At 42.6% G+C, this 25,004-nt stretch overlaps 1 protein-coding gene across 3 annotated transcripts in view; it reads right to left on the bottom strand.

Moving 5' to 3' along the window:
* The window catches only part of LY86 (lymphocyte antigen 86), a 61,525-nt gene that overhangs the window by 26,176 nt on the left and 10,345 nt on the right, over window positions 1–25,004 (bottom strand). For all 3 annotated transcript variants that reach the window (XR_007152484.1, XM_047860603.1, XM_047860602.1), the window contains exon 2: window positions 1,191–1,277. Coding sequence is in view for 2 of the 3 variants with exons in the window: in XM_047860603.1 (XP_047716559.1) it covers window positions 1,191–1,277 (87 nt within the window). In the remaining variant the exon portion in view is untranslated. The remainder of the gene's footprint in view (window positions 1–1,190; window positions 1,278–25,004) is intronic.

The raw sequence follows: 25,004 nt of genomic DNA on the forward strand, positions 1-25,004 counted from the left end.
TCCTTTTTCTTGCTTTCCTTGCCTTTCTTTCTTTCTTTCTTTCTTCTCTCCTTCCTTTTTTCCTTCCTTCCTTCCTTCCTTCTCTCCTTCCATTTATTTATTTATTTATTCATTCATTCATTTATTTGTAAAACAACACTTAGGCAAAGCTACAGGGGATAATGGCAGAAGCCCTCGGTATGAACTGTGACCCTTTTATGAACGTTCTCTTTTTGGAGCAAGGTAGTCACTCTCTGTGCTCCCCAGCCCTGATGCTCTGGCTTCTACAACTTCTCAGCTGCATAGTATTGTGTGCCTCCCCTGAGGGTGGTGTGGTTTGGTCACCCCCCACAGTTGTTAGGTAAATACTATATCACAGTTATACAGGAAGCTTTAGGGTGCTTGTCAGTGCTGGCTTCTAATTCTCTGCGTCTTTTCCTCCATTTCTCCCTACTATGTTGCACCTACTTCTCATTCCATTTCTCTTTTACTCAGCTGCTGCTATAGAATACAGATATTGTGCAAGTTTCCAGAAATGCGAAGATGCATGAGAGTTCTTGGTCCCTAGCAATGTTCCCTCCGTTTCTCTGGAATGGTTCCACACATGAAGTTTATTGAATCCTTCTGTTCTGGCTTTGATAAAACCACTTTAGAAAGGAGATACTCTAGTAGCTATAGCAATATAATGATTAACTGTTAAAGGCATAGCTAAATAAAAACAAACAATCAGACAGCTACCTAGCTCATTGATTGGGGTGGAGGAAGAAGGTATTTGCCTTTGTCACAAGTTTCAGGAATCACATTAACTATTTGGGAAATGAAATAAAGCAAATTATAAGCTATGCTGCTGGAGGTTGACTTGTTTGCTGCTGGGATAACAAAGCAAAAGCTCTTTCCTGCATAGACATCAATATTTAGGCTTGACGTTATCTTTTGTTGCTGTTGGATATACTGATTCCAGGTGCTTATATCATCCAAATGAATGCTTAGAGTCTTTTCAGTACAAAAGCACAGCATTCAGTGAGAGTTCTACTGTGTCTGGATATCACTCAGGAAGAGAAGTGAAAATAGAGATGGAAATAGAGTTAATCCCACAGAATGGTGGGCAACAGTGGCTTAGCTGGCCACTAGAGTTAATGCAAGAAATGGGGGTGTGTGGAGCAGGAAGAGATGGTGCAATGTTTCATTTCATGTCAATAATCTTCACTTACTCAGAACGATTCCAAGCCTAATGTTGAGATTTGACTTCAAGTGTTTAGAACACTGGTCAACAGAAAAGCCAAAATCTTGTAGTGGATCTGCCAAGAAGAACACAACAGATTAGGTGTGAGTACATTGTATACTCTGCAAACTCACATTAAGAATTCACACGAATGATATTTTTTTTTCTCCTACATGAATCACTAAAATGGATTCAACACCATGTTGCCCAGCACTTTTTTTTTTTTTTTTGCATAAATTCACAGTGTCTTCAATAATCCCTCCAAGTCTCTCCAAAGCCAATATTGGTCAATGCAATGTTCACCAATGGAAGGCTGTCAATCTGAAATGAGCACGGTGTCTTGATGGGTGGGTGACAATCCGACTTGACATTTTTTTTTTTTAAAACGTTTATTTATTTTTGGGACAGAGAGAGACAGAGCATGAACGGGGGAGGGGCAGAGAGAGAGGGAGACACAGAATTGGAAACAGGCTCCAGGCTCTGAGCCATCAGCCCAGAGCCTGACGCGGGGCTCGAACTCACGGACCGCGAGATCGTGACCTGGCTAAAGTCGGACGCTTAACCGACTGCGCCACCCAGGCGCCCCACCAACTTGACATTTTTATCGTTACTTGAATTCTTTTAGTTCCTGAACCTTTGGCCTTAAAATTGCTTATTGGTTATTCTAAACATTTCACAAAGCATTATTATAATTAAAACAGAGGGAAATCTATACAAATTTTCAAAGTTAAGACCTGCCTTTGTAATTTCATGCCATCTCATCTCATTCAAAGTAATATTTTTTTTCCCCAAATATTCCATTATATGTGAGGTATTGTGCTAGATATGATAGGGACTGCAAAGATAATATCTTTTGCACTTCTGCTCATCAGAAATCTCCACAAGTTCATTTATGCCTCAGAATAAAGTCAGGAAATGTCCTACTGGCCCCTCCTTCCATACTCCACATTGTTAGTTCATCCTTCATGTTTTGAGATCAGGTAATTACCCAGCAAATTCCTGCCAAGTTACCTGCTAATGTGCTTTCTCTAACATGTAATGGTCTCACCCTTTTTGCTGTTGTCTAAATACTGAGGACTTGCTCATTCCCATCTTTTTTGTGAACGTTTCCCTGACCATCCCCCAAATATTTTTTGGCTTCTCCAAATTCTTAAAACAGTTGTCTGAAATATTATTTCAAAATGTACTAACACATATTACTTTGTAATCTGCTCTTGGATTCATCCTACAACACTCAATCTAAACTTGGAAGCTCCTGAAAGAAAGGAGCTGGGTTTTTGTTTTGTTTTGGTTTCTATGTCCTTTCTTTTTGTTTCCCACTGGGCCCGAGAGAGAACTGATTTTAACTGAGAGTCTAAGTTGTAATGGTCAACGAGTTGTGCACTTTATAAGAGTTTTCTGTTTCATCCTCCCGACTCCCTAGTGTGTAGAGCAGAGCCCCGCAGTCGGCTGCATGGAAAACACCCTGTACCTATAGGGAACAAATGGATTGAATGGGCCATGAGTTAAGCTGTTCTTCCTCAGCTCCAGATCCAGTCTTCCAAACTGTGCTGCGTAAACCAGGGCTCTCTGTAATTATGCTTTTCCTTTGCCACCCACAAGCAGAAGTGCCAGAGGGAGACTGAGGCTGAGTGAGGGAAGGAATCTGCTTCTTCTTGCATACTTGTTAGTTCCTAAGAGTGTCACCTGGAAATGGCCTGTCACCCTGGCAGTGGCAATAGGTTCCAGTGTCCAGCTGTCTTCTACACCTTCCCAGAATGAGCTGAGGCTCATCTCTGTGGGTTCCTAAGCTTCTGCTACAATAGTTTCTGCTGCAGAAACTGTCTCCCTTTCCCCAGCAATCTGTGCCTCAGCCTCACAGCGTCCTTCTTTGAAGCTTCCAGGTTCTGGTAACTCCAACTTCTGCCCCCTGCTCTCCCAACCCTCCTGGTGGTTGCTGCTTCCTCACTGTCCCAGTGAAAATTACTGACGTGATCTGTATTTTCCTGATAGGACTTAGACCAATTGAATAAACAACAATCTTGAGAGAGAACTATGATTTTCCTCATTTCACAGATGGGAAAATATAGACTCAGAGAGGTTCTATGAACTTGTCCAAGTCCCACTCTATCATGTGGGTAGAGTCAAGATTCAAGCCCAGACTTAACAACAAACAAAAAATTACAGCCCAGTATTGTGCAGAAGTATTCATGAAGTAGAGCCTCAAAGATGTATGTTAATGATTTAATTTGTAAGATGGCCTGGAATATTTTGTGCGCAGGCATATGGCATGTGATAATTCTGTTTCATAACTGGTTTTAATTTCAGCTTAGCTATGAGCTCACATTTGTCAATGATGGTGTTCCAGACAGTTTTATCATCCACACTGCTGACCTGGAAGATATGTGATTGTCTGTGGTATCTGCTGTGGAAATGATCACTAGGCTATTTTGCCTTGCAAATCTAATCTAAGGTGCACTTCTGTTTGATCAAACCCTCTTTGATCTGGCCACCCATTTTCCTGAGGAAAGACCATTCTGTCATAAGCACCTTTGTGTGGTCCTGGGATTCTTTCAGCTTGGGGAATGGGAGAAAGAGGTATGGAGACAATCGTCCCTGCTCAGTATTTGGCACTCAGTATTGAAAAAAAGAGGCCAATGAACAGACAGTTAGGAAAGTGCACCTGAATGTTTATTGATGTTTTAAAAGTTTAGATAGAAAAAATAAACAAAGGGCAGGAGAAGGAAATAAAACATCTTGATACTGGAAAAATATTGTTAGAAAAATAATCTTAAAAAAATTGTATTTCTTTGGGGGGTGAGGGGCAGAGAGAGATAAAGAGAGAGAGAGAGAGGCCCAAGCAGGTTCAGCACTGTAACCACAGAGCCTGATGCCAGGCTCAAACCCATGAACTGTGAGATCATGACGGAGTCAAAACCAAGATCATGACGCTTAACCAACTAAGGCACCCAGGCACCCTCGCTTTAAGCTTTACACTTCCTTCTGGTGCCAGTTTCTCAGATGCCCTAGGGGCCAGGGCCATGGGGATCCATCCCACGAACTGTGAGATCATGATCTAAGCTGAAATCAAGAGTTGAATAACTTCACTGACTTAGCTATCTAGACGTGCCCAGGAGAATAATCTTAATAGGGAACAAAGTCACAAAGAAAACAGTAGATTGTTTCTCTCTGAGGCTGGATACATAAAAACATTAAAATAGATTGCTTCAGGGGCACCTGGATGGCTCAGTTGGTTAAGCTTTTGACTCTTTCAGCTCAGGTCATGCTCTCCTGGTTTATGAGTTCAAGCCCTACATCCGGCTATGTGCTGATGGTGCAGAGCCTGCTTGAGATTCTCTCTCCTTCTCTCTCTGCCCCTTGTGCTCTCTCTCTCTCTCTTTCAAAATAAATAAACTTAAAAAAAAAGACAGATTGCTTCCAAATCTCTTAGGGGTTTGGTGATCTTTCCTAGTGGTTATTTTTATTCTATATTTGTGATCGAATTTTATATTTGAGAGTGAACATGCAGTTTGTAGTTGTCTTGGGAAAAGTGACATCAATTCCTCCTGTCCCCCAGTCTCATCCTCAGAGGCTAGCCTTCCCTCTGCAGATTTGTGTTTTCACTCAGGCTCTATATTGCCTTGTATTTTCTTTATACCTTTGCCATCCCTCTACTAGATGCTGTAAGGCAGGCTCCCAGCCTCAGGGTCTAGCACAATGCTTTAAGATTATGCTAAGTTCCAAGTGATTGTTTGATGAATTGAATGATAAATGTTGTATGTAGTAAACTTGTAGAGAACTCTAAGACAGGTTTTCTCAACCTTGGCACTACTGACTTTTTGGGTCAGATAACCCTTTTTTGTGGGAGTTGTCCCGTGCATTGTAAGATGTTAGCCACATCTTTGGCCTTGACCCCTCAGATACCAGCAGCACCCCCTATCCCTAAATCCAATTGTGACATCCAAAGATGTCTCCAGACATTGCCAAAATGTGTCCTGGAGGACAAATCCGCCTGTGGTGGAGAACCTCTATTTTCAAGAACTTCTTTGTCACTTACCAGGCAAGTGGCTCGGAATCACCTACCAAAATAAAAGATGGCGGATTGCATTTTTAAAGTAGTTCTTCTTACGTAATTTGAAAACTGCTGGGGGCGGGGTGGTGGTGGTGAGAGGAGAGAGTCCCTTGGACACTTGCCTCAAGTAATTTTTAATACATATAAATTGGATTATCTGAACTTGGATCTTCTGAAAGAATGAAATTGGAAAGTTAATGAGAGTTGGTGTTCCCGGGCTATGAGGGCAGAGATAAATGTTTCCTCTAGACACTTCATTGTAGAATGGCAAATGAGCTGAGGAAAAAGCCAAAGCTTCATAGTGAAATATACAATCTTTTCATTTTGAGTATTTTTTTCCTTAGCCTCTGTGTTGTAACCCCCTTCTGTCTGTTCTGTTGACATCTATGGGTTCTGCCCAAGGTGGAGGATGGTAGTTGCAGGGAGTGAGCCTGGGATGCCCCAAACTGCCTCTGCTGTCCCTGGCCTCTGGGACACGTGTGCATATGGAAGGCAGGCTCCTCTAAACAGCTGAAAGCAAATGGTGCTGGGGGTGAGGAAGAGGCTTCGGGAAAGCAGCTGGCTGCATCTGCCTTGCATATTAAGGGCAGTGGTCCTGGAGCTGTTTTCTTGCTCATCCATAGAGTAGAATAGAATTAGATAAACAGGTGGGACTAAGTGTGAGTAGGGTCTTAACAAATCTCAGCTCCAGAACAATTTTTGTGCCTTAATCTCTGTTGGTGGCCTTCGTTCGCCTGGTCTGGGCCAGAATTGGATGGTCCAGGAGAGGACAAGCTCGCCTTGGTAGTTTCTCGTCAGGGCCAAGCCTCAGCTAGAATCAGGACAGAACACTAAACCCAACAGCACAGGCTCTGGAAATGTAGTTCCCTACTGGAGGGTGGTGGGGATGCAAGCTTGATGGGTCTGGGGGCGGGTAGTGCCCTCTGCTGGGCTCCTTGCTGCTTTGTTCTCAGGCATTGGTTGTTGAGTCCTGGAGTTCATGGGTGTCACCTGGCAGGCAGCAGCCCGTATTGCTGGGTGCTTTGAGGGTTACCAGAGGGGCCAAATCTCATGCTACTATTTTTTAAATATCTCATAGCTCTGCTTGAGGGTTACTTTTTACTTTATATTTGAATAATTATATTCTCACAAAATGTTGCAAAAAGATACTGAGAAGTTTCACTCACCCTTCATTCTGCTTTCCCCCATCACAACATCTTGCATATAATAGAGTACAACATCAGAACCAGGACTCTGACACTGGTACCATGAAGAGAGTTTATTCAGACTGTACCAGTTTTCTACACATTTATGTGCGTGTGTTTGTGTGTGTGTGCATGTGTGTATGTATGCACACGTGCACACGCATGCCTTTACATTTTGATTGCTTGGGTTTTACAAACTGTTGCAAAATGGGTGAAGCACTGGGGCGTCTGGGTGGCTCAGTCGGCTGAGCATCAAACTTGGGCTCAGGTCATGATCTTGTGGTTTGTGAGTTCAAACCCCATGTCAGGCTCTGGGCTGACAGCTCAGAGAGGCCGGAGCCTGCTTCAGATTCTGTGTCTGTCTCTCTGTCCCTTCCCCACTACTGCTCTCTCTCTCTCAAAAAGAATGAATAAAAATTTTTAAAAAACTGGGTGAAGCACTGGCTCTTCTGCTCTTATGGCAGTGCCAGCTCAAGCCTCACCTCCAGAGGCCTTCCCATGTCTCTGCCAAGTCAATCTCTAGGCTTATCCATGTTCTTCCTGCTGCACGAAGGTAATCTCTCTCTCTCTCTCTCTCTCTCTGTCTCTCTCTGTCTCTCTCTTCCTTGTATGACTATGAGTGGGTATGGGCTAACAAGTCTGAAATCTGCAGGGCAGGACAGCAGGCTAGAAACTCAGGTTGCATTTCTATGGTGCAGCCTTGCAACTGAATTGCTGCTTCTTCTGGAAACTTCAGAATTTTCTCTTAAGGCTCTCAAAGGATTGGATGAGTCTCACCCACATTAGCGAGGATAACCAGCATTACTCAAAGCTTATTGATTATAAATGTTAATCACATCCACAAATACCTTCAAGGGAACATCTTTTATTTTTTAAGTTTATTTTTTTATTTAGAGAGAGAACACTTGCACACACACATGAACAAACGGGAGGGGCAGAGGGAGAGGGAGAGAGAACCCCAAGCAGGCTCCATGCTCAGTGCAGAGCCTGATGTGGGGCTCGATCTCACAACCATGAGATCACGGCCTGAGCCGATATCAAGAGTTGGATGCTTAACCGACTGAGCCATCCAGGTGCCCCGATCTTCACTGCAACACCTTGACCAAACAAATGGGCACCAGAGCCTAGCCAAGTGGATGCATAGAATTCATCATCATGGGGCCTTTTGTGTTGTATTGCTAGAACCCTCAATAGCCCTTCAAATTGTGCCTTCACAATCCTTCTTGTTCTTATATGGTCCAAAGTAACTTGGGATTCAAATATCTCTGACTGGCTCCATATGTTTTTGGGGTGGATATATTGAACCCCCTACCAGTGGCAGGCACTGTGCTTAATGCTTGGGATATAGAGATTCAAAGAAGCCATCTTAGTTTTCAGGAGTATATGAGTAGGGATGTCCTGGCCCATGGAAGCCCAAAGAGTGAGCCAGTAACTATGTTTGGGGAGCCATTGATGATTGTAGAAGGAGAGGATGACATGATATGATCTGTGCTTTCCTTACCTGCAATGGTTTCTCTCCCTTCTATCCAAACCCTGACCTCTTTGGGAAATATATTGCCTCATTCCACCAGCTTCTTTCTTCTTATTCCTATGAATTTATGATCTATGCTGATTATTTAGCATGTAACATGGGCTACATTGCATAGTTACTCAATGCTTTATATGATAATGTCTTGCTTCCTCAACCAATGTCAGATCTTCGAGGGCAGGACCTTTCTATTGTATATTATTGTATCATATTCGCCTCCCTTGTATTTTGATTACTCCTCCCCTTCCCGTCATATCTGATATGCACCTCCAATGTCAGGTGCTACCTCAGTTTCTGCTGGTAAATCACTCTTACTTTTATTCTCTGTTTTCCGAAAGCATGTTTCCCTCTATCTGCAGTGTAAAAATCAATTTGGCCAATTTCCAGTAAATGTCTTGTGAGAAGTTTAGACCCCACACAGGAAAACTTTGATTGCTTCCCCTACTTTTTGTTTTGTTTTGTTTTCTACACCTTCACAGTCCGGCTCAACTACCCCCTCCCCAGGATTCCAACTGGGGTTTTCTCACCTGTCCTTCCCCTGGTCTCCCATGGTACCCTGTGTATATTTTTATCATCGTGAGTGTGGGAATTATTACTAGTTTGCACTCTAGTAGATTGCACTAGGGTATAAGCTGTGAGTGGTCAGGAGCTAGGCTTTGTTTACTCATCACCACATAACCAGAATCTAGTCTAGTAGGCATGTCTCAGAATATCAGATGGTTGGATAAATAGATGGGAAGGACAGAAAGTCAGTTAGTTTGATGATAACAGAAGAGAAGTTGAGCATTTATTTCCAGGCTTGGTGGGTGCCAGCAATTACTGGGGAAGACTGAGTTGTAAGGCCAGTGATATCAAACCTCTCCCCATATCTGGAAGTTTCTCTTGGCAGGTGTTAGTACATTAACTTTATCATCATCATAATAAGAATTTTGCTTTGGCACTTAGGATGGAGTTTCAGAGTGCGGTCAAAAATCTAATCCCAGGCTAAATAGTAGAAGATATTCATTCCTCTGCCATCTTTCAGAATTCTTTTCCCCCAAAAAACTCCGAACAACAAATAGGCCTTGCTTTTGACTTCTTCCTTTAAGTTACATGATTACCAATTCTGCAAATTTGTATTCTGTATCTTATACAGGCCTACTTGTGCATGGATCTGGAAGTCTGCCTTTTTTGATTGGGGTATTTTAATTTGTTTGTGTGATTCACAGGACAACTGTCAAGGGTCACTGTGGGTCCCTAAAAAGAGGATGGTGTGTAAGGCTTCATGTGTAAGTGAGATGTCTTTGCTGGAAATTCGTTACCATGGCAACATAAAATTAACTTTCCTCTTTTCGTCCTTGATGCCACTGTGGTACGTTCCTTCTACCCCTTCCCTCAGACTCCCTCTCTGCCTTTGAAGATAGAGAAGTGACTTATAATGTGGCAAATGTATTTTAGCTATGTTGCTCTGTTATTTCCTGATATCTTTTTATTTCTGCCTTTCAAATCTTGTTACTCTAGGACAGCACAGGGATGCCCCCCAATGGGCCATTAATTCAAATAATAGCAGTCCCACCATGTTCCAGTCTCTTTGGAGGTATTTCCTTGGGAATTGACTCACACAGCCAAAGTCAGATGTATGATCTGACTTCTCATTTTATCTTGGATAGGCAGATGGTGTATTCAAACTGTGTTTGACTAGGCCAGTTTACCCAGAGCCCTACTGTTGATGTTGATTGAGTAGGCTCCCCCAAGTCTAGAAGCATCCAAGGAACTTGCTTATTCTGTTTAGTATTTAAAATTATTTAACTTTCTGTTGCTAATCTGTAGTCAATCCATACGGGATAGAAAAATGGAGAAAAGCTAAAATGTCTTTTTTCCTTTTAATGGAAAATTAGACTTCAGAGCATGAGTCTCCACTACACTTTGAGGGTGAGGATTTACATTTCACCAGCAGGTAAACTTCTTTCCCAGGAAGGAGCACACATGTGGTTTCATACTCTTTGGCTTAGGTATGTCAGAAACCATGGCAGTGTTTGGTGACACTGAGACACAATCAGGATATACCTGTCATATTTCACCTCTGCATTTCCTGCAAATCTCTCTGTTTTCTGACAGGGCACAAGGACTGGGTTATGATGTACAGGTGGTTTACGTGATGGTGTGTGTGGCTTTGAAGATAAACTCTGGGACTATTCTTCAAATGCTGGGCACGCTGAAAAGGAATTCCCTCCTGCTTCTGGAAATCATGAACTGGGAAAAAGCTAAGGACTTTGTCCTTGGCGTCTGGTGCTGTGGAATATGAAGCATAAGTGAGTAGGGGCCAGTAAACTGGGTGAGAGGGAACATCTGACATCATCTCTGTCTGCTTATTTATAGAACTGGACTTGCACCCAAAGTACCAGGAGGTTCCAAGATATATATGAATCATTGACTCTGGCCCCTGTCTTGTGGGTGGCCAGGAAATCAGGTATTAATATCTCCATTTTGTGATGAAGAGGCTGAGATATAGGGCAGCAAAGTGATGGACTCCAGTCTCCAGACTCAGCCTGCTGTGGCTCTGCTCTCACACAGCTGTGTGATAGACAAACAGCAAGAGAGGTCAACTGACTCAGAGAAGGAAACAGAGCTCTGGACAGAAGTGGAATGAACCCAGATACATGCACCAAGACTCCTCTTATGTCTCAGGTTGATCATGAGGAGGGACAAGGCAAGGCAGACCTGAGTCCTCAGTTTTGCTAGGCTTGCTGGCTAGACTTCCTTGCAAGGATTGTTTGCTAGGATTGCCTAGCTCACTGTTACTCTGCAAAGCTGGGTGGCTGTTTCCCAACCCAAAGGACTCTGGGAAAGCACAGATGAAAAAACAGAGGTGTTAGAAGGTTTTTGTAGGAATTAAGCAATCCAAGGGGTGCCTGGATGGCTCATTTGGTTGAAGGTCCAACTTCACCTCAGGTCATAATCTCATAGTTCATGGGTTCAAGCCCCAAGTCAGGCTCTGTTGACAGCATAGAGTCTTCTTGGGATTCTGTCTCCCTCTCTCTCTGCCCTTCTCCTGATCTCTCTCTCTCTCTGTCTCTCAAAATAAATAAATAAACATTTAAAAAACTAAAAATAATTCATGTAAAGCATCTAGGCCAGTGGTAACTACATAGTAGATTTTCAATCATTGGGCAAAAAAGGATGGATTCTGTTAGGGCAACATTGACTATACTTCTTGTGACAATTCAAAATGAAACTAACTTCTTTTTAAAATTTTCTTTGTCACGTTAAGAGCACTCTAGGGTTTAAAATAATTTAGTAACGTTCGATAGATATTTCTGAAACAAAACCTAGATGTCAGCTAGAGCCTCTCAGCCGTTGAGATATAAATAGGATCACACTGAACACGGTTAGAGGTTGGAGATGTTCTTTGTCCCTTGTTCTTAAACTTGGCTGCACATTGGAGTCACCTGGGGAGCTCTGTAAAATTACTGATGCCTGGGTCCTGCCTCAGATGTTCTGGATACTGTCTGGGCCTCAAGATTCGTATATACTCCGCAGGTGATTCTATTGTTCAGCGACTTGTGAAAACCATGGTCATAAGCCACACTAAGTTGTGTGCTCATTCCCTGAGCTTGGGATGGCATGGGTGGGCTTCTAGATCTATTGTGATATTATTCCAGGCTGAAAATTTAATCACTTCACAGATTTCCTAAGAAATCTCCTCACAAAACTTTTCACAAATTTATAGATTGTATGAAGAAGTGGAGGGGGGGAAGGGTGTTTCACCATATTCCTGGCTCCCCCCTACCTGTCTTCCTCTCTCTAACTTCTTTCTCTAGACAAAATATTTCCCATTGTCTCCATGCTGAGGGTCTGGAAGCACACCAGGCGCTCCAGGGCTTCAGTAGCCACCCCAGTGGCTTGTAAAGGAATTCGTTCAAGAAAGGCTTAATTAGAATTCTTGGAACAGCCCCTTAAGCGAATTTTTTTCTGCTTCATTTCAGGAACATGGACTCAATGCCAAACACTAACCCAGGCATGGAAAGGTTTGAGATGGGGTCCAGGGACCAAGAGGATAAAGGTAAAAAGGTGGACATTGAGGGCTGTTGGGAGAGAGTGGGCATAGGGTGGGGGGCATGTGAGGGGAAGAGAAAGTGTGGGCTCAGAGAAGCTGGCCATCCAGAACCAGTGGGCTGCCTACAGGGCTCACTCAGACCTCTGTGCTGAGGGGGGAGCAATCACTTGTGTGTAGGGATTCAAGCAATCCCTGAAATTAAAAAATACTAAAAACTTGGGGTGTCTGGATGGCTCAGTCGTTTAAGAGTCCACCTCTTCATTTCCGCTCAGGTCATGATCTCATAGTTTGTGGGTTTGAGCCCTACATCAAGCTCTGCACTGACATCTCAGAGCCTGCTTGGGATCCTCTCTTTGTCTCTCTCTCTCTGCTCTTCCCATAAGCACCCCACACCGTCTCAAAATAAATAAGTAAATAAACTTAAAAAATACTAAAACTTTGTGATTGAAAATAAAAGACATTCTGGCCTTAATTAAGTATATAATTAAACTATTAGTTGTGTCTTTTGTGGCCTAATTGGCTTTACTTTCCTATACCCTTTGTGTCCACAAAGGCGACCAAGGTCCACCATGGTGGGGCTCAGAAGCTTTAGGTGTCATTGTCGGCAGAATGTGTCGTGTTGTATGTGTTTGGTATCTCTCCATAAACCTCCATGACCTTTGGGGATGGAATGTCAACATGTCCATCTACTTTTTTTTTTAAGTTTATCTATTCTGAGAGAGAAAGAGAGAGAGAGAGAAAGAGAGAGAGAGCAGGGTGAGTATGAGTGGGGGAGGGGCAGAGTGAGAGAGAGAGAATCCCAAGCAGGCTCTGCTCTGCCAGTGCAGAATCCAATGCAGGGCTCGAACCTGCTAACCATGAGATCCATGACCTGAGCTGAAGTCAAGAGTCAGACACTTAACTGACTGAGCCACCAAAGTTCCTGGGTCCATCTACTTTTTATTGAATTTTTTTTCTTCTTAAGAGGCTGCCTCTGTTCCTGAACACAGGCACAAGTACAGACTACCAAGAAATAAAAACTTTTTCATTTTCAGAAGAGAGGTAAGGTTTAAGCTATAAACTCTCCAGAAAATATTTCCATAAGAATTTGAGAATGAAAAACAACAACAACAACAACATACAGTCCCTTTACTATTTCTGATTCCACACCCGACAATATCTTGTTTGTCTGATTTGCACTATGTAATAGGTACTGGATAATTGTTTGTTGAGTGAATAAAGGAACGTTGAAAAACAATCAGACAGGGGTAAGTAAGGGATTGAAGTGATTTTGGAAATGGTCTGCCTGCTCCTTTATCTCCTCAGATGTTTTGCTAAAACATTTCTGTTTTAATAAGTCTCAATCTTAATTTGTCTTCTCCTAATACAAGTGGACATAAAGATCACTTTCCCCTATAGTTCTCAGTACTCAGACTGGGGAGGGAGGGGGGGCGGTCAACGTTCTTCTGGTGAGATTGTGTTTGGGACACACACTTGAAGTCAGACCAACAAATCAGAGCCTGCCAGCATTTGGACTCTTCCTATTTTTTGTGGGTGACCAGAAAATAGAGTAGGAGATGCTACATCAACAGGGGAGACAAGAAACCTAATACCAGTCTATTGATCCAATCCCGAACATGTTTGAAGCTCCTACCATGGGCTGAGCACTGTGCAAGATACAAAGATGAGTTAGTTTTAGGCATAACCCCTGAATTTCTGGAACACAGAGTGTAGAAGGAGAAAGAAAAGGTGAACAATCTCCACACAGCATAGCTACAAGGTGCAACAAAGAACAAGGGAGGTGTGCGTGATCCAGTGTGAGTGGTCAGAGATGGCCACCGAATGGAGATGATGCCAGTGCTCAGACTTGCCAGCTGCAGGGGACCCAGGAGAATGAAATCAGTGGTCACTTTTGTAGCTCTGACCACAGACAGGTGCTATTTGAAGCACTATGTGTGTATTAGCTTGAATAATTTCAAAAGCCTTAAGAGAGAAATAGTATTATTATCTCCATTTTAGAGTCTAGGAAACTGAGGCAAGGAGGGCTTAAGGAAAGTGTCTAGGGTCACGCACCTGAAAGGGGCTGCAGTATGAACCCAGAGAGACTGTCTATACACAGGTACTCTTTTCCAAGAAACTTGGGTAGAGAGAACAACACATACAAAAACTCTGAGGGCCTCAAGAGCATGTAATTTCTGGGAGCTTCACATTTGCCAACAAAGCCCTTTGTGAAATCAGGGAAGTTCTTCATTTGTGGCGTTCACCTTGAATGTTACATATGCAGTCAGTTCAGATTCTTCGAAGACTTGAGGTCAGAGGTAGGTGGTGTTTGTAGGAACATACACAGATCTTAAAGTTCCTAGAGTCACCTCTGGAAGGATCCTGAAAAGGCCAGAATACTTAACTTTCTTTCTTCTCTTGTTTAGAAAGGCACTGGAAAGGTGGATTTCTGCTTTCTTCCTATGTATTTCCCAAGAAGGTGCCAACCTTAGTGAAGCACACGTTTCTGTTTTTTTTTTTTTAATTTTGGGAGAGAGAGAGCATGAGCCAGGGAGGGGCAGAGAGAGAAGGAGAGAGAGAATCCCAAGCAGGCTCTACACTGTCAGCGCAAGACCATGAGATTATGACCTGAGACAAAATCAAGAGTTAGATACTTAACTGAGCCACTCAAGCGCCCCAGTGAAGCACATGCTTCTGTGGTTGTTGGGGTTAAGAAGACTCCACTGTCATCACTGGCCTGCATCTTGCAGGTAAGCTCTGAGTTCTCACCCTTTCTCAGACTTTGCCAAACATCTTCCCATCATGTGGAATTGAATAACTGTACTGCTGATGTCCAGTTTGACCCAAAACCAGTTTGTCCTTTGCAGTCCTTACTCTCCTCCCACCATCCCACACTCCACAAGAACAAAAACCGCAACTGTGTGTCACTGTGGTCTTCTAGGCTAACCATTTTAGGGGACTCTTTCTAGAAGTAATAGGAATAGCTACTTCTACTTAACTCAGAACTTAAGTCAAGGCAACAGCCAGCCATCACCCTACCTTACTGAGCCTCTCTTTCCTCATCTGTAGAAGGAAAAACTTGGCACCACTTAAAGCTTTCTTTTTAAAAAAATTTTAAGTTTATTTATTTTGAGAGGGAGAGAGAGGGAGAGAACGCCAGTGGGGGAGGAGCAGAGAGAGAGGGAGAGACAGAGAGACAGAGAATCCCAAGCAGTGCTGGGATTTCCCATCTTAGCGCTGACAACGCTGAGCCTGATGTGGGGCTCAAACCCATGAGCTATGAGATCATGACCTGAGCTGAAACCAAGAATCGGACACTTAACGGACTGAGCCACCCAGGTGCCCATGCTTTAAGCTTTACACTTCCTTCTGGTGCCAGTTTCTCAGATGCCCTAGGGGCCAAGGGCGTGGAGCCTGCATGTGGGGCTCAGAGCCTGTGCTGTCGACAGAACTGCTGAAAGTGAGATGCAGGGACTTAGGCTCAAACCTAGAGCTGGGCCTTTTTTTTTTTTTTTGACTTTTTATTTTGCAATAATGATAGATTTACAGGAAGTTGCAAGAAGAGTACAGGGAGGTCCTGTGTATCCTTCACCTGCCTCCCTCCATGCTAACATTTTACATAATTGAATTTAACCAGTTTTTACATGCACTCATGTATACACATGTGAACACATGTGCATGTGCAGTTTTATGTAATTTTATCGCATGTAACCACCACCCCAATCAAGACACAGATACAAAGGATATTCCTCAGGCTCCCTTTGATAATTATCCCCTTCCTTACCCTTAGCAACCACCAATCTGCTCTCCATCAATATAATTTTGTCATCTTGAGAATGTCATACAAATGGATGCATATGGTGCGTAACCTTTTGAGATTGGTTGTTTTCACTTGGCATAGCATCCTTGAGATCCATCTAGGTTGTGGTGTGTACCAACAGCTAATTCATGTTTATTGCTGAGCTCTATTCTACAGTATGGATGCACTATGGTTTGTTAACCATTTACCTACTGAAGGACATTTGGCCAATTTGAGGCTATGACAGATAAAGCTCTTTGATCTGTCACATACAGGTTTATATGGACATAGCTTTCATTTCTCTGGGATATGTACCAGGAACTGAGATGGCTGAGTAATACGGTAAATGTATATTTAGTTTCCTAAGAAACAACTTTGCTGTTTTCCGTAGTGGCTGTACATTTTACATTCTCTCCAGCAATGTAAGCAGGTCTTGTTAAAGGAAAATTCTTGCTAGAGAAGCTTGTTCCCCAGGGAGAAATCAGAGAAGGAGCTTGTAGTCCAATATGGGATCAATAGCTTCTATACCTGCTCAGCCTTGGAGATTGTGACAAGACTCCCTCTGTGACATGAGAAGAATTTCTCAGAAATGATTCAAATAGAGTAAAACCTTGGTTTGCAAGCATAATTTGTTCCAGAAACATGCTTGTAATCCAAAGCACCTGTATATTGATATTTCCCCATAAGAAATAATGGAAACTCAGATGGTTCATCCTACAACACCAAAATATTCATATAAAAATGATTACAATACTGTAATATAATGCAAAAAATACAAAATATAAAGAAAAATAAATTAACCTGCACTTAGCTTTGAAAACCTTCATGGCTGGTGTGAGGGAGACAAGAGAGAGGAGGGTTATTGTGTAGGACAACTTTCACTATCACTAACAGAATCACTGCTATCTATTGGCTCAATGGAATCTTTTTCTGCATGGGGCCATTGTATACCCTTGCACAGATGTTGACTACAGTACAGTATGAATAAACTCTTGTCATCTCCTGTATTTAATGTAACTGGCAATAAGGCAGCAGAGGAAAGTATCTCTATCTGCAGGCAGCCTGACCTAGAATGAAACAAAGCATTCCTAAGCTTCCTCTTGTATGAAAAAGCAAAGGACTGTCCATAGGTGCTTTGAAGTGACAAAAAATACACTAGTGCCAGTTGTGGGCACCTTCCAACATTCTGAAAAATCACTGATTTCTGCCAAACACCGCAGCCTGAGACTGAGCATCAGAGCATGGGAGACAATCACCCACAATCCCATAGCAAGGGGGGGGGGTGGGGAAGAAGAGCCATTTTCTCTGTTGTGATCATGTGATTTTTGGCGTCTCATACTACTCGTATTGCAAGACATCACACGCACTTGTTTATCAAGTTAAAATTTGTTAGAAAAATGTGCTTATGTTGCAGAACACTCACAGAGCAAGTTACTCGCAATCCACGGTTTTACTGTACTAGGAGCCATGAAGTGCAGGGGTAGCCGTGGTAATTGTTGGTAATAACGTGTAGGTTGGGAGGCTTAGATACTTGTGGCAGGGAGCTTCCTTACTTTGACACCCGCCTTCCTTCCCGATGCTGCCCTTGGGGCCCCTGAGGCAATTTTGGCCACACTCTGTCCTACAGAGGCCTGCAGGGCAAGTGTTCATTCTTGAGATCTGTTTCCCTAATGCTGTCTGGTATGAGATCAACTTGATATATTTTTTGTCCCCCTTGGGTACTGCTCTCCCCACATGTGGTAATGAATTGTCCATGCTGCCTCCAATCAGTCCCACAAGAGGAAAAAATCAATTTACACTTTTTCAAGGAAGCAATCCTATTGACAGAGCTGACGTGTTGTCTTAGTTTGCCGGGATGCCATAACAAAATCCCACAGCTCAGGTGGCTTAAACAGCAGACATATGTTTCTCACAGCTCTGGAGGCTGGAAGTCCAAGATCTAGGTGCTGGCTGATGTGGTTTGTGGTGAGGGCCCTCTTCCTGGATTACAGATGGCCATCTTCTCAATGTATGCTTGCATGGCAGAGAGGTAGACAGCAAGCTCTCTTTGGTCTCTTCCTCTTATAAGGACACTAGTCCTATCATGGAGCCCCCTTCACATAACCTCATCCAACCTTCCCATAGGCTCCACCTCCTACTACCTTCACATCGTGGTTTAGGGCTTCAACATAAGAATTTTGTGGTGGACACAAACATTCAGTCTATAATATGTGAAAAGACCCTCCTCTTCACTGTTAGTGGGTTGGTAAAGGGGTCACTCAGTGACACTGTCTCCAAATGTGACCACCTTGATTGAGAATGAAGAGAAGGGCTCACTCACAGAAAGGTATTTGAAGGAAGAAGACATGTTCAAGGAGGATCACTGGCTCCTCCTTCAGAGAATAAGAGGCACAGTATCTCTAGGGCATGGAATCAACCTTTCCTCAAGATGCCATGGAGATTTCCTGAGAAGATGAAGTGGGTACCCAACCAGAGTTTCTTCCAGAGGGTCTTATAGTTAAATCAAGGAAGTAGGATTCCTCATTCCCCAAACCAGTTCACCATTCCTTCCTGTGTCCCCCACATTGGGAGACAGAGCCAGAATAGGTCTGCTGGATGTCCCAGCTCTGCAATAGAGCTCTCCCTGATGGGAAGGATGGAGATGTTTCTGTGGGAAAACCCACACTTCTCCAGCACTTTGTCACTTGTGTTACACAGACCACCCTAGGAATAAGATCCCATGGCATGAATGATATAGGACTACGATCACTCACAGGTCGATGCTGGAGGAGAAAAGAACCAGCTGCCTTTGGCTTGACCCTTCTGCCAACAAAATTAACTCCTAAGCAAACAAAGGGCTTATCTCTCTGCTTCCCAAATCAACACAATCCTACGACTTCCCTCCTGGTTAAAGGATTAAAAATACATTTGCTAAAAATAAAATAAAAGAATTATATTGGAAGATAGCAAACTAACAGGAAAAATAAGATGGGAAACCTCACTTCAGATTAATCAATGAGGATAGAGTACCTGCTGTATACCCACAGCCTTCCTGCCCCCCACCCACCCCACACTCAAGTTAAATGCAGCACGTTGATCACAGCGAAGTTTTTGTTGTTGTTTTTAATGTTTGTTTATTTTTGAAAGAGAGAGAGAGAGAAAGAGAGCAGGGGAGAGGCAGAGACAGAGGGAGTCACAGAATCCAAAGCAGGCTCCAGGCTCCAAGCTGTCAGCACAGAGCCCAACTCAGGGCTTGAACTCACAAACTGGTGAGATCATGATCTGAGCCAAAGTCAGGGGCTTAACTCACTGAGTCACCCAGGTGCCCCTGATGGTAGCAAAGTTTTAAGTAGACCCCTGACTCAACACTTCACCTTTCTCTTTCACATCATTGCTATAACCACTTAGATATTATTCAGCCTTTTCTTGCATCTGTTCATATGTTTTCAGAACATAACATTTGAAAGATGTTATTGTGGGGAAACATTCCTAGATAAGAACCCTAGAGCAATTCTAAATACCTTTGCCTGGCCTTAAACCTGAGAGGTAGGAAAAAAAAAGTCCTGGGCTGGGAAACCTTTTCTGATAAAAGGAGACATAAATCATAGATGCTGCCAACAGTTTATAATTATAAAAAATTGGAAGCCACCAAAAGATTAATCAAAAGGAGAGTGGATACAATTGCAGTCTACACAAATAATTATATACTCTACAGCTGTGAAAATGAATTAACCAAAGCTATGCATGCTAGCTATCTCCTGGAATAAATGTCATGCATATGTCCCCAAAGAAATCGTTCAAGCAATGCTCTTATTAATTCCAATGATTTTTAGATTAGGTTTTTCTGCTTGGGCAGTCCTATTGTATGCATATAATAACATCTTTGTTTCTTCTTTTCAAATCCTTAAATGTTTTATTTTTCTTGTCTCACTGCCTTCAGTGCAATGTGGAATAGAAATAATGATGGTAGGCATGCTTGCCTCATTTTTAGATTTAAAAGAAATTCTTCCAATGTTTCACCATTAAATGTGATGTTCACTGTAGGTCTGTGTTTTAGGTGTGCTTTAGGATTGTAGTGTAGGTGTAAAATTCAGAGAGCTGATTCTTAAGTTCAAGCTAGTGTTCTTTTTTGTAAAACAAATCCGCTTACCTTAGTCAATTTATATATATTAGGACCTCTGATATATTTGTAATTATTTCTCATTTACATGTGGATTTTCTTAATGCCCTGATCCTTCCATGCTTCTTTGTCTCCTTCATTCTGACATTCTTTTGGATTGATTGGAGTGTTTTTTTTTTCTTTTACAAGTTTGAAAGTAATATACTATATGCCTAGTTTTTAAATAGTTGCCCTTGAATTTCTAACATGAATATTTCACTTAATAAAGCTTAAAATTAAATATTAGCTTTTTTTCCTTTTTACTTTTACTCTTGGCATTATTTATTTACTTATTTATTTTATTGTGGTGAGAACCACATGATATTAGATTTATCATTTATCATTTAGATTTATTACATTTAATCATTTTCAAGCACACAGTTCAGTAGTGTTAAGTATATTCACATTGTTGTACTACCATAGGACAACAGAACTTTTTCATTTTGCAAAAGTAAACGTGGTCTTTACTCTCTCCCTGATAAATACAAGGATAAGGACATCAGAATGCTTTATGCCATCACCAGCCCCCTCCTCCATGTGCTATTATTTGTGCTGAATTATGGCTTTGTTGTAGGCAGCCTCTAATACCACCCCCAGTGGACCCTGCTCCTAATTCAAGCCCTTGTGTGAAGCTCTCCCCTGAGAGACTCAGTGACTTGCTTCTAAGCAGTAGAGCATCACAAATGTGTTGAGAAGTTGCTTCTGAAATTAGGCTACAAAAAAATCTGCCTCTCTTGCCCTCTCTTACTCTCTTGCTTGGAGCCCTTGCTCCGTGGGAGCACAGCACCATTTTGTGAGGTGCCCACGTGGCAAGCAACTGATGCCTCTGGCCAACAGCCACTGAGGACCTGAATCCAGCTAACAGCCACGTGAGTGAGCTTGGAGTGACCTTCTGGGGCCTGACTCTAGCCACACTCATATGAGTTTGGGAACAGATCTTCTCTCAGTCAAGCCTTGAGACGGCTGCAGTCCAGACCAACACCTTGATCAGCCTTTTTTTTTTTTTTTTTTTTTTTAACGTTTATTTTTGGGACAGAGAGAGACAGAGCATGAACGGGGGAGGGGCAGAGAGAGAGGGAGACACAGAATCGGAAACAGGCTCCAGGCTCTGAGCCATCAGCCCAGAGCCCGATGCGGGGCTCAAACTCACGGACCGCGAGATCGTGACCTGGCTGAAGTCGGACGCTTAACCGACTGCGCCACCCAGGCACCCCTTGATCAGCCTTTTAAGACACCCTGTGTCAGAGACACCCAATGAAACCATGCCTAAACTCCTGCAGAGAAAACCTGAGACAGTAATGTCTGTTGTTCAAAGCTGCTAAGTTTTAGACTAATTTGTGATGCAACAATGGAAAACAAATATATTCCCTTTTCAAACTAGACATTATTATCATCCTTATATTCATCATTTATTTGAATTTGCCAACTCTTTTCTTGCTAGTCCATCTTGCATATCTGAACTTACTTCTTTTTTTTAAAGTATTTTTAGTATTTCTTTTTTTAAAGTTTATTTATTTATTTTGAGAAAGACAGAGACAGTGTGAGCAGCGGAGGGGCAGAGAGAGAGAGGGAGAGAAAGAATCCCAAGCAGGCTCTGTGCCACCAGCAGAGATCCCAATGTGGGGCTCATACCCACGAACTGAGATGACCTGAGCTGAAACCAAATGTTAGACACTTAACTGACTGAGCCACCTAGGTGCCCCTCCAAACTTACTTCTGAGAGATCATTGTGTTTCTTTCTGAAGTATCCCTTGGAAAGTTCCTTTACTGAGTCTTTTGGGGGAAATTCTAGATTTTGTTTGTTCAAAAAACATCTGTAATTTAAATTCTAGACTTGGGGTTTCCTGGATCATGAAGGTAATATACATTTGGACCCAGGCCTATAGGCTCTCTGGTCTGTAGCTACTAATTCTAAGGGAACACTTATTCCAGAGGCCAGGTAAGTTAGATAAGTTTCCTTGTCTTCCATATTTGCCAAATCATTTTTTTTCTTATCCACTTTTAAAATTGTGGATGTAATTTTTTGAAGGACTGAGCTTCATGTAGGGGTCAATTTCCCATCTTGTACAGCATAGGACTGTGTTGCCAGACTCCCACACAGCTACTGAAGCCTGAGTTCTAGTTCCTGGAGACAAATTTTCTGAGGGCGGATATGGCTTCAGTGTTGGCTTTCCTCTGCTTTTAGGCTTTCTCTTTGTTTTAGTTCCTAAAGACCTCCTCTATTTTCTTGTAAGATCAGTTATGCATTAAAAATCAGGACACGTGATACTTGCTTATAATCCTGTGCTTTGTTCAACCACTGGCTCAAATAAACCAAGAGCCACTGGCGATTTTTCTTCAGGTCTTTTTTTGTTTGTTTGTTTTTTAATGAATATATTCACATGAGAATTGCTCTTCAATTTAGCAAAAACCAAAGCCAAATATGAGGCAGAAGGCTATTGTTCACCATGGAAAAATTATATTCCTGCCCACTCTCCACACTACTTGTATCCCAAACAACTCAGTGTAGGTCAGGCTAGAAATTAGAGTGTCTGGGGAAACTGAGGCTCCTCGTACTTCCCTTTTGGAATAACCTCCACCTCAGATTTGGACCCAAGCCAGTCAACCCCAGTGGAGTGAGGGCAGAAGGATTTAGGCATTTGGGAATTTGCCTAATGGCTGAAGTTGGCTGCACTGAGGAAGCTTTTCTACATGTGGAGAAAAGAACAGAAGAAGCAGGCAGCTTGGTATGAAGCGTTAGGGCTTTAGGGTCCCAAGTGACCTGTCATATTTTCATCAGGTGTCCCCTGTCCTGGTTATTTGTTTACTAACTGTGATTAGATTACTTAACAAGGTTCAACATTACAGTGCAAGGCATCTCTATTCTAAACATGTTATTGCTTTTACTGCTTTATGAAACCATGTCATTTCTAGGTAAGGTCTGCAATCAGAGTACATTTGTGGAGACGTTGGTCTTCTCGATATTATAAATGAGCCCCCATAGGTTTTCTGTACATACAAAGGCTCTTCTTTTATAGGAGCTTGGACAAGAAAAGATATGGACAAATTGCATTAAGAAAAGGGCTGCATAGGAAGAGGATGTTTTGCACTTTGAGGTTGTTGGTATAAAAGAGAGGTTCTGATCTTGCTGCGTGTGGTGTCTTTTTTTTAAGTTTATTTATTTATTTTGAGAGAGAGAGACAGAGGGTTTGAGCAGGGGAGGGTCAGAGACAGAGGGAGAGAGACAGAATCCCAAGCTGTCTCTGCACTGGCAGCCTAGAGCCCAGTGCAGGGCTCAAACCCACGAACTGTGAGATCATGACCTGAGCTGAAATCCAGGGTGGGACGCTTAACTGACTGAGCCACCCAGGCACCCCTGTATGTGGTATCTTTGACCTGAAGTTGGATGAGCTCACCCATCATGGTTTTTAGGCTGAAAGAGGAAGCAGAGCTGACCTGGGAGGTCCCGTTGGGTTCAACTGCCATGTAGTTTTGTGGCTGTGGTTAGGACACATTGCCTTTCTGGCTCAAGTTGTTCTGAACAAGGAGGCACTTGGTATTGAAGCCCTGAGGTTCTTTCTGGCCACAATATTTACAATTCTGTGTGAGGTTCCAGTCTACCCTGAGCCTGTGGAAAGGGGTGGTAGAATTCTGACTCCTCTCTATGTGTCATTCTCTCCATTCTTGTGGAGAAATAGATGGTCATGTGACATCCATGACCATAACAGGTGCCATGAGGCAATATGTCAAAAACTGATGCTTGGCCCCACAGAGCAGTAGAGCTGCACCAGGAACCTTACCCTATGCATCTTTCTCCTCAATTTGTTGCTATCCTACCACTGTGAACTACAATGGCTACATTGGCCACAGAACTATAAACAGATGGCAAGGAAGTGCTAGTGTGGCCTGTCATTCTCATCCCTGACTGAGAGGCATTAGGGTGGGAGGACACCACTGGGAACTTCCTCCCTGCTGGTTGGGGAACCACAATCAGCAATTCCAGACAGTAGCTGGAAAGAGGCAGCAAAGACAGTGACTATCGTTTTGAGCTCTTGAAGACCTCATCTCTCATGACTCTATCTTTGAGAATGACTTAACAAGCGTGTCTGGGAGCTGCAGCCCTAACAATAGCAGGAAGGAAGTCGGGTCACATCCTAAGCACTAGATGCACACGTAGCCTCATTCTTAGTTATTTGGAGGTTCAGAGTGTTTCTACCCCTATGGACAGACCACAGAGAACAAAACACTTTTCTCTCCCTTTGGAAGTAGGTAAGAGTAAGGACCAAGAGTTACGACTGAGCCAGAAAAAAAATGGGACAGTAGGATTGATGAACCTGAGGGGTCTCATATAAAATTTGGATAGAGAGCCAGACAACAACAGCAATCAAATTGGCACCAGCATTCACACAGAAGATAGAAGTAGAAAGACAATTCAGTGTATCTTCTGAGATGATGTGTCAGCTAACTGCTGTGCAGATTAGCAGATTAGTCTCACCTGTACAGACAGAATCCATCATTTCTTCTATACAACCCTTCTAATTGTACATTTGACATTACCACGAAGTTTCCTGCAATGCTGACAGCCCAGGTTAATGTATAATAATGCTAGGACAGTAACAGCACAATGACCCTGCGAAACACGTACCATTTGAGGAAAAAGCACTAGGATACAGGGAACTTTGTGCAAAGAAAGGCCTTAGGGTCTTCAGGACACAATAGGTCAAGTTCAAGTAAAGAGAGCTTGCTGACCAGCCATCAAACCCAGAATCAATTGACTGGTAACTCAGAACCTGTGTCCTTGGCTAGTCTGAGGTCATAGTCTTTATCTTTGGTCTGGGACATCCCAGACACCTAGGAAGATACTGAACTAAGTATGGCTATAACCCCAGGAAGGTGTAAGAATACAGGTACGAATAAATATCAGTGTAACCATATTAGAGACATAAATGTAAACCCATGTTACCAATATTGGAAAAATACTGTAGTTTAAGAAAAAAGGGTAGTAAGTGGAAACATCATTGTGATAATTTGTATCTGCTTTGCCTGTTTTTAAAGATTTTAAAGCATTTAAGGAAATCTGTTGTATTAGGTTAAATGTTCAAGATAATT

Source organism: Prionailurus viverrinus, chromosome B2, assembly GCF_022837055.1.
Source record: "Prionailurus viverrinus isolate Anna chromosome B2, UM_Priviv_1.0, whole genome shotgun sequence".
NCBI lineage: Eukaryota > Metazoa > Chordata > Mammalia > Carnivora > Felidae > Prionailurus > Prionailurus viverrinus.